This window comes from Cuculus canorus, chromosome 3 (genome assembly GCF_017976375.1).
Source record: "Cuculus canorus isolate bCucCan1 chromosome 3, bCucCan1.pri, whole genome shotgun sequence".
Classification (NCBI taxonomy): Eukaryota; Metazoa; Chordata; class Aves; order Cuculiformes; family Cuculidae; genus Cuculus; species Cuculus canorus.
Genome location: NC_071403.1, coordinates 92,523,792 through 92,536,405, shown reverse-complemented (window position 1 = coordinate 92,536,405; position 12,614 = coordinate 92,523,792). Strand labels below are relative to the sequence as shown.

Genomic DNA, 12,614 nt, shown 5'->3' with positions numbered 1-12,614 from the left:
TCTTTATAGAATAACATAAAAATTGTGTAAGGTGGCATACTTAGTAAGGGAAACATTTCTGTAGTTTCTCATTTTAAAAAATAGTAGCATTAAAATAATTATTTGGCAGAATAGATTCAGCAGGTATTATACATAAACTGTCTAGGAACAGACTCCTATACTACAGCCCATCAGTTCAGTGTCAAATTTTTTGTATTGGAGGACTGATCTAGATTTGTTTTTAATAAAATCTTCACAATTAAATTTTTATTGTTGAAATATAATAAAAGAACAATTTAAGTGTTACAGCATTTGAGTTATCTTCTTGATTTCAAAAGCATGAAATCATAATAGTAAATTTTACACACATGCCAGAAGCACAAACTCTACTTTGGCTTCCATTTAATTCTGATGTTTACTAAAGAGATTAAGTTTAGTAAATGTAGTTGGATATAGCCACCAATAAAATCTTATATCCATATTTTAGGCAAAGATTATGCCACGTAAAAGAAATTTTTAAAGAAAATAACAAAAAACCAGAAGACCTCTGAAAATAACTCAAAAGAATGGTGTCATTTCTTAAATAAAAATTTGGGAGTTAAGAAAACAACAAATTCATAAACAATATTAATTAATGACAACTGCAGCATTAAACATACCGGCTAGCTGTTTTTACAGAGCTGTTCTTCTTGTGTCCTCTCTCTGATCGGTTGTCTCGCAAGAGTTGAAGCTGTTAAAAAAAATGTTCAGACAAATAATGTCTTTATTTGCATTTTAGAAATATTACCCTGAAAATAAAATATGTTGCAATCTGGTTTTAAAAGGCAATCTGATATTCTGATACATTTCCTTATCATCAAAAAAATTGGAGCACTTACAATTCATATTTAAATGTAGCCCAAATTTTTATCAGCATGACATTAGTAACAACGTGTATCTACTTAGTGATCAAGCTAAGGAGAACAGTCTTACTGTTATCAATATTATCTGGCTGATAAGTCTATTGTAGTTATAGCATGTAAAAATACAGATCACTTATAAGACTTAAAATCTGGCTAGTTAATCACTTGTGTTCTAACACAACAACTTCAACTCCAGAAATTAATTAAAAGAGAAAGTAGTAAACCAATAGTGAAACACTATGGATCTCCACAAATTTAGTGAGTTTTATAGGCTGTCAAAATTGTCATAATTGCATTGCACCATCATTCTCATTTTTTTTACTTGCCTAAAGAAACCCAACCCATTATGTGCCAGTAGCACCCATATTATTTGATGACATTAGCTTCACATATAGCCAGCTAAGCAGACATTTTTCACATTCCATGCTGAATGGATATTGCCAGTATGAATGATTTAGGTTAATGGATTTCTCAGCATGGAAATTTCTGTACTGTTGCTTTAAGCTTAGATATTTTTTAAGAAGTAAGCAGTACGTCTTCAGTTAACCCCTTTGTTAAGTGAGAAAACCAATAAATTAAAAAATCCAATTAAAATAAATCACTAATCTCATTCTAATCTAGCAAATTTGACTACTTATAGCATAAAAAATTCAGGGATAAAGATTAACTCAAGAGAACTTTTTATCGTGATTAATTAAGAAAACGCATGCTCATATTTAAAACACTCATTTTAATGTGTTTCTTCTACCAGGATATGTGTTACAAAATAATAAGAGTGAAATGGGAATCTTATAAAGCTGCCTGTTTAGATGTTAAGTGTCAGTCAGCTTACCATGACATGTTGGAAGTTTGTTATGGCAATTTTGGGCAAGTAATGTAACTTTTAGAGATTCAGCTTGCTTTGGAATTCAAAAGAAGGAAAAGGGGCAGGAAACAGTATATACTGGAGTATACACTTACTGGAGCTACAAGTGTTCTTTATGGATCACCCTAAGATGGACTCTCCAAAGATTCTAGAGAACTTGTTTCCCTTTGAAGTTTCAAATCTATTTAAATTTATAAATGTACTAGTCAATTGGCACAGAACTAATAAAATCAACGGTGTTGTATCAATTTTTAACAACTTTAAAAATATACTATCCAAATTCAGTCTAAAATTTCAATGCATTGCTGACATAGTCTGCTTCCTTTACTGAGTAGTTGGAAATTCACTACATATTTATGAAATGAAACCAGACATATTTTCACATTATAACATTCTTGGAAAGCATATTCTGTTTAGACCTTACTACCATCCACAAAAAAAGGTATAACTCCATGTCTGAAGACAAGCTAAAGAAATAAGTAATATGTTGGTAATCAAATATTAAACATGTCTTCACATTCCCTCAACTACATCTCTAGGCTTGGACCTCCTAGGGCCTAGATTGTAGGGGCTCAGCAGCCAAATTAGTGTGATATTTTCATCAATACCTGCACCATAATGGAGATTTGACAGTTCCTTTTTTGCTGATGTGGTCTTTTTAAATAATAAAATGCAGAAAAGCGGAATTGAAGATCTTTCTATAGAAGCCTGCCCACTCCTGTCACTGTTCTGTATTTCTTCATTTTGTGACTCAAATGTTTTGCTTTCCAGCATTTTGAGAAACACAATACTTGGAGATATCCTGATTAACAAAATCATTAAAAAAAATAATCACACTTTTAACCTGTTGAAACTCAAAGATACTTAACTAGAATTAAGTCCCTAATTAAAGGCTTCTAATTAAGGAACTTTTGGAAACGCACTGCTGTTAATACGTTTCCTTAAAAGAAAATATGAAATCTTACCTGCTTTCTTTATAACTTCTTCAAACATTAGCCCACTACTTCTGGAGTACAGGTAGTTAAATTCTTTTATACATCTCAAGTAAACTGTTGTTGATCAAAGGAGTTCTTACCTGGCTATGTTCCTTCCTAGCCCCAGGGCTAAACCAGTGGCTGTGGGAGAAAAAGAAAAGAGAGGTTTAACAATATAACTAACAAAGCACATGCTGTCATATGACCAGTCTGTGCGTGCTTTTGGGGATTTTATTGTCTGCCAGGAAAATACAGCCTTTGGCTATGCTTTATTTTAATGGGATATTTTTATTGAACTCTTTAAGTCTGTAAACAGTTTTGAAAGAATGCAGCATAGACTTCACTTCTGAGTAGCTATTGACTCTATAGGTTATTATATTTTGGCTAAAATAATACATGAATAATAGTATTTTAATATACTGTAAAGTATATGCTATAAATAAAACTAGTTCCATATTTAGCAATAAAGTGTTACTTATTAGTGATTATCACTCTAAAGATTTTTAAGTACTATAGACTAATTGGTAGTTGTTTATGTATCGTTTCACAAACTGAGGTCTGAGTTGAATCTAAAATGCAATTCAAACTCCATAAACTCAGTGACTTCATTTCTCTACACAACTACACAGTTTTGACTGTTATCAGCCTTATTTCAAAAGGGAGTAAACTTTGACTATGACACAGACATGCAGGAACAAGAACTCACAATGTGGCTTTTCCTTCAATAGCATTAATAAGCATATTATTTCTGGTTTGCATACACTCTATGATCAAATATAACTGAATTAACATCTGAATATAGCTGTAGTAAGCATCATTGAAACCTGGGGCAAACCTTGATACTTACATAATTAAAAAGGAGAAGGAAAACAGAATTAAAACAAAGGGGATCTGAAATTACATATAGTACCTACATAATAATTATATCAAAGAAAGCAACAGTTTTTTGACAAAGGATAGAATAATTCTATCCATTACAATGTTGCAGAAAATCCCCATCACATTATCTACTATTATGCTTGTGAGTTCCTTGAGAACTGTAACCAAAGATTATAAGCTTAACCCAGTCACGCTTTTTCTGCAGTAGTTACATTCAATACTGTTTACTCTACTTTTTTTTCTTTCCCCACAGTAACCACAAGATGACACTAAAATTTTTACTTTCTTTAATATAGAGAGAAGAAGCAAATTCCATGGAATTGTTCTGTCTAGATTACTTTTTTTTAGTCACAAATCCAGGAGTTTTGTGGCTTCTGGTCACTCACTTTTTGTGAGTTTGCTGATGAGCAGTCAGCCTCTCATAATGAATATAAGACCAGCTGTCTCTGAAACCTGCATACTGCTAACTCCTTTTTCTACTTTAAGGGTGATTAAGGAAAAGGAGTTGGAAATGACAGAAGAATGACAGCAATAATGTTAAAAGTATACTTTAAGATAAAAATTAGTAGACATTTATATATTTTGGGCATGAAACTTTTATCACCTGCACCAAACAGCTAAAAATCTGAGGAAAACGGGGATTTCATGCACGCACAACTTTGATGCTGGCAGTGGATGAAAAGAAAAAACATCACATTTGCAAATGACCCAACAAATAAGTTCACAAACATACAGAAGCTGTTTAGAATAAGAAGTATAATGGGTTAGGTCTGAATTCCACATAGACCAGTGTCAACAGCAAATGTTCAAGGAGGAGCAGCAAACTGCGGTATCCTTCCACATAAACTCTGCTGGTTTGTGGCAAACTAGTGGATTGCAAACTAAACTACTAGTAAAATGTATTTCTACTGAGAAAACATATCAAAGTAATTTGAAAGTATATCATATTTAGACATTAAAAAACCCTTCACAAAGAATAAGACCTCTTGTAATAAGAACATCATATTCACATCATACTGGTTTTTATAATTTTGTCCATTCACTTACAGTATTATTTGTTTCCTTTAATAAAATAAACAAACGTAAAAACTGTAAAGTATCAGTTGAATTACTTTAGGTCAGAAATAATTTATGAAACCACAACATTAGCAAGTTATGGGGTGGATACTGCTACACAGAAGTGGATCAGTAGCTGGTACTGAGAATATGTTTGTAGTACAGGTGCTTTGGCAAGTGTTTCTTTAACCTTTGGATGCCATAGCTAGTAGCAGTTGGAACATATAAATGTACTCCCAAATATATTATTTCCTAATCATCTATGTCTGCATTTTAGATTTCTGATCTGGACAATATAGGAAAATGTTATCTTTTACTCAAGAGATAACCAAAAAATAATGTTGCTAATGTCATCTGAACAGAATTAGTTTACAGTAATGGCACAATGGAGTAACTAAATGAACTGAATGATATTTTCTATTTACATGTGTCCAAACAATTAATCCAATGTCTTTTTGTGGAACTTACAACTTTCTTCTTCATATGGTACATCATATATTCAAATTTGGCATTTCTGAATTTCCCTTTGGAGAAAAACAAAGCAGGTCTTTTTAAACAACCTGTATGTGGTATCCAGCCTTAAAAAAGTGTTTTGTTTTAGGAAAGCATATACTTAGCAAGTTAATAAAAACACATTTACAAACCACTGAGCTTCATGTTTCATTAAGAAATGTAAAATTAATTACTAAGGATTATAAATATTATTATTAAATAAAGATCATTATGTAACTGAGCAAAGGTTCTTTTATCACATGTTTGTACAGTTGCAAAATGCGGCTTTGGGACAGAGGTATTACTATAAAGCAAACAATAATAATAAGTTATAACTCCCATCACTGATACTTACTCATGGTGAAGAGAATCTTGGGACAAGTGAACTGTTTTCCTGCTACCGCCTGGTCCTGGAGTAATCTAATGGAAAAATAGTAGGAAAAAAAGTCTTTGAATAACAAGGCAGCAAACACACACAGTGATTGCTTATTAAGAAAACACATCACTAATAGTAAAACTAAAATAGGGACAGTACACTAAATATAGTAAATGTAATCAGCAATATTTGCAATTTTTAAGTAAAGTCAGAGTGCAGAAAGTACCATACAAGAGTTATTAAAATGCTTTATGTGTAATTCTGATTGGATGTCAGGTGTCAGACATTTATAGATGTCAGGAGCCTAAGTTACTTTTGAAGAGTCCACTAAGCACTTTATCTCTGAAATATTAAAGTTAGATGTTTTGAAAATCATATTCAACATAATACCTTGATTTATGGATGATACAGTAATAAACTTATTAAAAAACACCTTGAACCTTTGTATCCCACCGCAAAACTTTTGAAATTCAAGCTGATGTGTGACAGAAAGCAAAGATGAAATAATTTTTACCACACTTTGCCATGTCCTCATATACATAATATGCTCAATTTAAGAACAATATTAAGAATGCATGATAGTACATGCAGACTTCTGCAGATGATGATATTCTGGTATTGCTCAGGAATGCGTTCAAACAACTTTATTTTTATTTTTAGAATCTGCTTAATTTGACTGCCTGTGCATATTGGTAAACACAGAAGAGTAAGAGGCCACCATGGTCGAACGTGGTCAAGCAACTCATGCTTGAAGAACCAGAGCAAAAGGCAAACTACTCCTGTTGGAAAGAATACAGGAAGAAATTTTCAGTTCCTTGGAGACGGTTTTATGGTCAGTAGGTGACCAGAAGCAGCGATGAAGTCAGATGTTCTCTCAGTTTTGAAAGGAGACCTCAAAAATTAAATGACAATTCATTTATATGGCTCAGGCTTGCCAAAAGTGCATAAGCAGAAGATTCACAGATCAAAGTAGCCTATTCTTTATTAAAAGAACAATGCATTCAGCTTCTAAAGAAAAATATTACTATTCATCTGGTCTCATGCTGGAGAGAAGCCAGGGCAGTTGGAGCTCCCGCAACTGGAAAACCTCCAAAGAACACTCACTGAATAAGTTGCAAGCCACATGTGGTTAAAGTATTTGACCAAAATCTGTTTCTTTGACCTGAAGAATGATGTCACTCAAGGCAGAATTGAGAACCCCCAAAGCCTGGTCATTTTTCTGGCTGGTGGTGACTGAAAACAATTGGTGATACTTTACCACAGAAATACCTATGCAAACATATAAAACTCTAGTAGAGAAAATCATGGCAGCTATGTGGGAGAACAGCACCTAGTGCTTTATCTGCATTTAGAATTTACTGTTTTACTAGACTTATTGAGGCCTTACATAGCTACACGATAATAAAACAGTGACCAAATATTATTTTTGTAATGTCATAGTTCACCTAATAAGAGCAAGAAATGTTAGTTCACAAAGACAGACCTAGAAATACAAACAAGTATTTTAATATGTAATTTCCAAATTTTACGATTAATAACTAAACTGTTACTTTAACACTATAGGTAAACATGTAGCTCAGCTCTTGAGAACTACATCCTACATTAATCTCAAAATGAGGTTTTCATGCTATTCCAGTGAGTATCCCTGGAATATAGTAATCCATTTTCTACACTGTGGCTATAAGAAAAGCCGACTGTGCCTATGTCATGCTTTGTTAGGGGTTCATGATCACATTATCTCATGGTGGACCTGACACTTTTATTCAGTTTACAGTATGTTCTGTGTACAGGCAACTTATTTCCTTTGCCAGGGCTGCTGACAACCTTTTCCACACTATATTAATCTTGTTTACAGACTTTATCTTGGTACAAATATCAGAAAACTGAACTTTTTATCTCAGGGAGAAAATAAACAACATGTTGACAGAAGCAAAAGCTATTTTCTGGACTAAAATTGGTTGTTTACCTGCAGCCATACTTATGGAAACAAGTTTAAGTTTCCATCTTACTCAAAATACATAATCTGAAATTTAATAAGCATGGCAATTTCAAGAAAAAACACTTGATAAGTTGCCAGTTTTAAAATAATATATAAACCACAGAACTATGTTTTTCCACTAATTTATATGAGAATATGAACTTGCTTAGAATACAGTTACAACTGATCACTCTACAGTGCTGAGGTTTCTTTTGTACACCCTAGATAGTTTCAGTTACCGAGTAGTCAGAGAATATTTATAAAAATAAACTCATGTATATCTCTACATAAAACTGAATGCTGATTATTGTGCTGATTATTCTAAGATTCATGGTACATTAATGCAAATTAATTCATTTTTGAAAAATCTGCCATCTAGGGTGTAAAAAAACAACCAAAATCTATTGTCTATCTTTACCTTTATTATTAAAAGAAAATATACTGCAAAGTTCTGCTGAGTCTCTACAGATGAGAGCGTCAATTACTCCAGAAAGTGGCAGCAGATTGCAGGACACTAAAATGAAAACAAACACCCTCTCAACTGCTCAGATTCTTTACTAATGGAAATAAAGCATAGTTACCTAGAATTGGTTTAGATGATGAAATGCCAGTGCACAAGAAGACACCTGAGGGTTAAAGCAAGTACCAGCTTTCTCTTGGGATACAAAGAACAAGCAATGCTGACAGTTTGCATAACAAAGGTTTGGTTTTTCAATTTTTTTACTGAATGTGAGAGTGAATCTGATACACACATATCAGGGAATCAGAATAACTGAGACAGGACTGACAGATCAGGCCTGTTTTAAACTTTAAACTAAGTTCATTCACTAACACATTTCTTGGTAATGGTAAATTCTTATACACTATTAAAGTAAACATCCTCCTTGTATACAGAAGAGTGTTAGCTTTTAGCGCTCGTACACTAAATTAGCTGTGCATAGACAACATCATAGAGGTGATGCTGTATGGCTACCACTGATGGCTATGGTCCTTGATGGTTCTTAGCCACACTGGTCAATGTGACCAGGTGTCCTCCTTCTCACCAAACTCTCCTTGTTTATGTCTGATGTCTTTATGTTACTGTTCCTTCTGAAAAAGTGAGGGAGGGGATGCCTTCTCTTTTTTTGTAGCAAACATCTGAGCCATAAACAAGATCAGTGCAATTTGAAAAAGCATAATTTGATAAAGTCCAACAAGTTCTGTAGACTACTTTTGACACATGCTTTACAGGAAAAAAATGCAACAGACTTTTTTCTAATAATATAAATATAGTAATATTTTTTCAAATATTTTAAAAGTTAAACTTTTGGAAAAAGAACGCCATGACACACTTTAAAGTTAATACAGAACATGAACAGAATTTTGGCTTCAAAAGTTCCTTCCTATGAAACATGAAAATGCCTAGGAAATGCTCAATAACCTCTTCAAGATTTTTAGTAGTATATTGGATAGTCTGTTTTTCTAGAAGTTGCACTACCCCATAACTGAACAAAATGATATACTGGAACATACGCAACTGTAACCAAGATAAAGAGTGGAAGTATTTCTAACTATTTCCTCTAATTAAGAGTAGCAGCTTTTAAAAAACTTACTAGATGTTGCAATGATTAGGAATGATGTCCTAGAGGATGAGGAACAATACTGCCATTGAAAAAGTACAAAGAAATATCATGGGTTTTCACACAGACCAACTGTGTTGCAATATGTACTGTGGCCTAGTTGCATAAAGCAGCAAAATAAGCAGGAGTGTAAGGGGAAACCAAGAATACCCTTGACCCTTCTTGCTTTTCATCCTCTGCCCATGCAAAGTCTCTCCAGCAACACATTGCTCAGGAGATACTGTAATTTACAGTTGATATAAGTGTTTTTATATAAATAAGTTTAAGACTTCAAAATATGACTCTAGTATCTTCTGGATACAAGTCCTTTTACAATTGTTTGAACAGGGAAACAAGGTGGTGGCTGTACACTGCTTCCAGAGTTCCTGAAACATGAGTACTCCAACTCACAAAGTACTCCAACTGTTTTGCAGTAATTGCTTTGCCTGAGATATTATGATCTACTCTGAAGAACACAGTATAATGGACAAGTATTCAAGACTGAGTTTTGCCAGTCACAAGTGGTGTTCCCAGAGCTCAGTGCTGGGTCCAATTCTGTTCAATATCTTTATCAATGTCCTCAATGAGGACATTCAATGTACCCTTAGTAAGTTTGTGGATGACACTAAGCTGGGAGGAAGGGTTGATCTGCTGGAGGGTAGGGAGGCTCTGCAAAGGGATCTGAATGGTCTGTATCGATGCGCTGAGGTCAACAAGAGGTGGTTCAACAAGGCCAAATGCTGAGTCCTGCACTTGGGACACAACAACCCCGTGCAGGACTATAGGCTTGGAAAGAGTGGCTTGAGAGCTGCCTGGTAGAGAAAGGCCTGGCGGTGTTGGTTGACAGTTAACTAAACATGAGCCAGCAGTGTGCCCAGGTGGCCAATAAGGCCAATAGCATTTTGGCTTGTATCAGAAACAGCAGGACCAGGGCAGTGATTGTGCCCCTGTACTTGGCATTGGTGAGGCCGCACCTCAAATATTGTGTTCAGTTTTGGGCCCCTCACTACAACAAAGACATTGAGGTCCTGAAGTGTGTCCAGAGAAGGGCAATGAAGCTGGTAAAGGGGCTGGAGAACAAGTCTCATGAGGAACAGCGGAGGCAACTGGGATTGTTTAGCCTAGAGAAGAGAAGGCTGAGGGGAGACCTTATCACTGCCTACCAACTACCTGAAAGAAGGTTGTAGAGAGGTGAGTGTTGGTCTTTCCCCTCGAGTGGTAGGTGATAGGACAAGAGGGAATAACCTCAAGCTGCATCAGGGGAGGTTCAGATTGGACATCCGGAAAAAATTCTTCATGGAAAGGTCTATCAGGCACTGGAACAGGCTGCCAAGGAGGTGGTTGATTCACCATCCCTGGAGGTATTTAAAAGACAGGTAGATGAAGTGCTTAGGGATATGATTTAGTAGTGGACAGGTACAGTTGGACTCAATGATCTCAAAGATCTTTTCCAACCAAGCGATTCTATGATTCTATTCTATGTTAAAACACACATTGTATACCGCTACCAGAGACATTACATGTGACAAAGTGATACTTGGAAAGATGGTGGTATTAAACTGGAAGAAGACAAGAAAGAGGATTTCACTCTGAAGAAATAATTGTTGAGGAGAGCAACTATTATTTTTAAATGTTGATAACATAGAATAGACTAATTTCAGTCAGAAGGAACATACCACAATCACCTATCTCAACTGCCTGACCAATTCAGGGCTGAACAAAAGTTAAAGCATGTTGTTAAAGTCATTGTCACCAAATAACAAAATGGTTTAGGTTGGAAAAGACCCGCAGGATCACTGAGTCCAACCTCCTTTTATACATGGACATGTTTGGGGCATCAACAACCTCTCTAGGAAGCCTGTTCCTGTGTTTGACCACTCTCTCAGTAAAGAAATGCTTCCTGATGTCCAACCCAAACCTCCATGGCACAGCTTTGAACCATTCCCATGCATCCTATGATGAGGTATCAGAGAGAAGAGATCAATTTCTCCTTCTCCACATCCTTTCCTCAGGAAGCTGTAGAGAGCAATGAGGTTGCCCCTCAGACCCCTTTTCTCCAAACTACACAAACCCAGTCCTTACCTGTTCCTCACAGGACATGCCTTCCAGCTCTTTAACCATCTTTGTTGCCCTTTCTTGCTCAAGCACCTTCAAATCCTTCTTGAATTATGGTGCCCAGAACTACACACAGTACTCAAGATGAGGCCACACCAACACTAAATACAGCAGGATAAACACCTCTTTTGACCAGCTGCTGACACCACTGGGTGAGAGGGAGCAAAATGTCTACTGTCACAGGTTGCTTGAACAATACCGTTTACTTTATATGAATAAGGTAAGAGGTGGGCAAGAATGAAGACCATAGAGAATATTAGTTAAAGAAAAGTCTATTTAGTGGATCAATTTATGCACCTTTTAATAAAATAAATATTGTAGCACTATTTTAATTTACATGTGCTGTAGCTTAAAGAAAAGGTACTACCATGTGCCAACAAAAAATACCATAAGTTAACACAAACCAAAAATACGTTACATAGTTAATTAATAATTCTGTTTACTTCTCATTTGAAGCATATTTTAATGTTCAGTTACTGAACAGTCCATGGGAAATTATTTTTAAAGAAACCTACAATCTAAGGTCCAAAGAATGGATGTGTTTCATACACAGTATTTCCTTAATACTTAAAATGATGTAAATTAAAAATGCATACTCAACCATATCTCCTCTTCCTTATTTTTTCCTGTGCCATCGAACAATCAAGTGAACAAATACACTTCTCCTTTATAATTTACGTTTAGCTTAGGAAATACATTTTTGAAAAAATACAGACTATGTCCTATTCATACTTGTACCTCAGATATGTTTTCCTTTACTAAAAAAAAAAATTCTTAGAATTTCAGTAATTTTTCAATACTGGAAGTGATATTTTTGTATTTTAACTTAGATCATGCTAAACACTCCATAGCACATGCAGTGAAAACACATTACTGAGGTCATTTTTAGGTTTATGGTTGGACTCTATGATCTTACCATTCTTTTCCAATTTAAATGATTCTATAATGTATTTAACTAATACACAGAAATAATTATGGAAGTATGTGAATTTAGCCATCACTGTGTGTCACACTCATAATATGCAAAACCAGTAAAATTTCAGGAAAATTTTGCTGAACACTAGTTACACAAATGATCTTTTCTAAATGAAAGAACAGGTCCCTTCTACCAGTCTAGAAATTAACTGCTATGATCAACTACAGATTAATGCACGTAAAAATTAATTATATTAACCAAATCTTTCTTACTCCAGAAGAAGAAAAGATGCTTTTTTCTAGGTTCACATATTTATAGTATCTTTCCCTAAAACCACCATCTTGATGAATACAACTGGAAATTTTGAGTTTTGAATTTAATTTTGTCAAGCAGGAGTTTCTGCAAAACAAGCTGTTGTCCAAAATAAAATGCAACTAAAAGTAAAACACTAGACAGTAGGATTTTGTAGTGGAAATTACAGCAT

General features: G+C 34.7%; 1 protein-coding gene across 3 annotated transcripts in view; it reads right to left on the bottom strand.

Moving 5' to 3' along the window:
• The window catches only part of GPATCH2 (G-patch domain containing 2), a 129,296-nt gene that overhangs the window by 32,407 nt on the left and 84,275 nt on the right, over window positions 1–12,614 (bottom strand). For 2 of the 3 annotated variants that reach the window (XM_054062218.1, XM_054062219.1), the window contains exons 6-8: window positions 5,503–5,567; window positions 2,822–2,861; window positions 639–709 (exon numbers count right to left, since the gene is read on the bottom strand). In XM_054062218.1, coding sequence (XP_053918193.1) covers window positions 639–709; window positions 2,822–2,861; window positions 5,503–5,567 — 176 coding nt within the window. Of the gene's footprint in view, window positions 1–638; window positions 710–2,711; window positions 2,862–5,502; window positions 5,568–12,614 lie in introns of all 3 variants that reach the window. The other variant, XR_008449089.1, reaches the window with a different exon arrangement.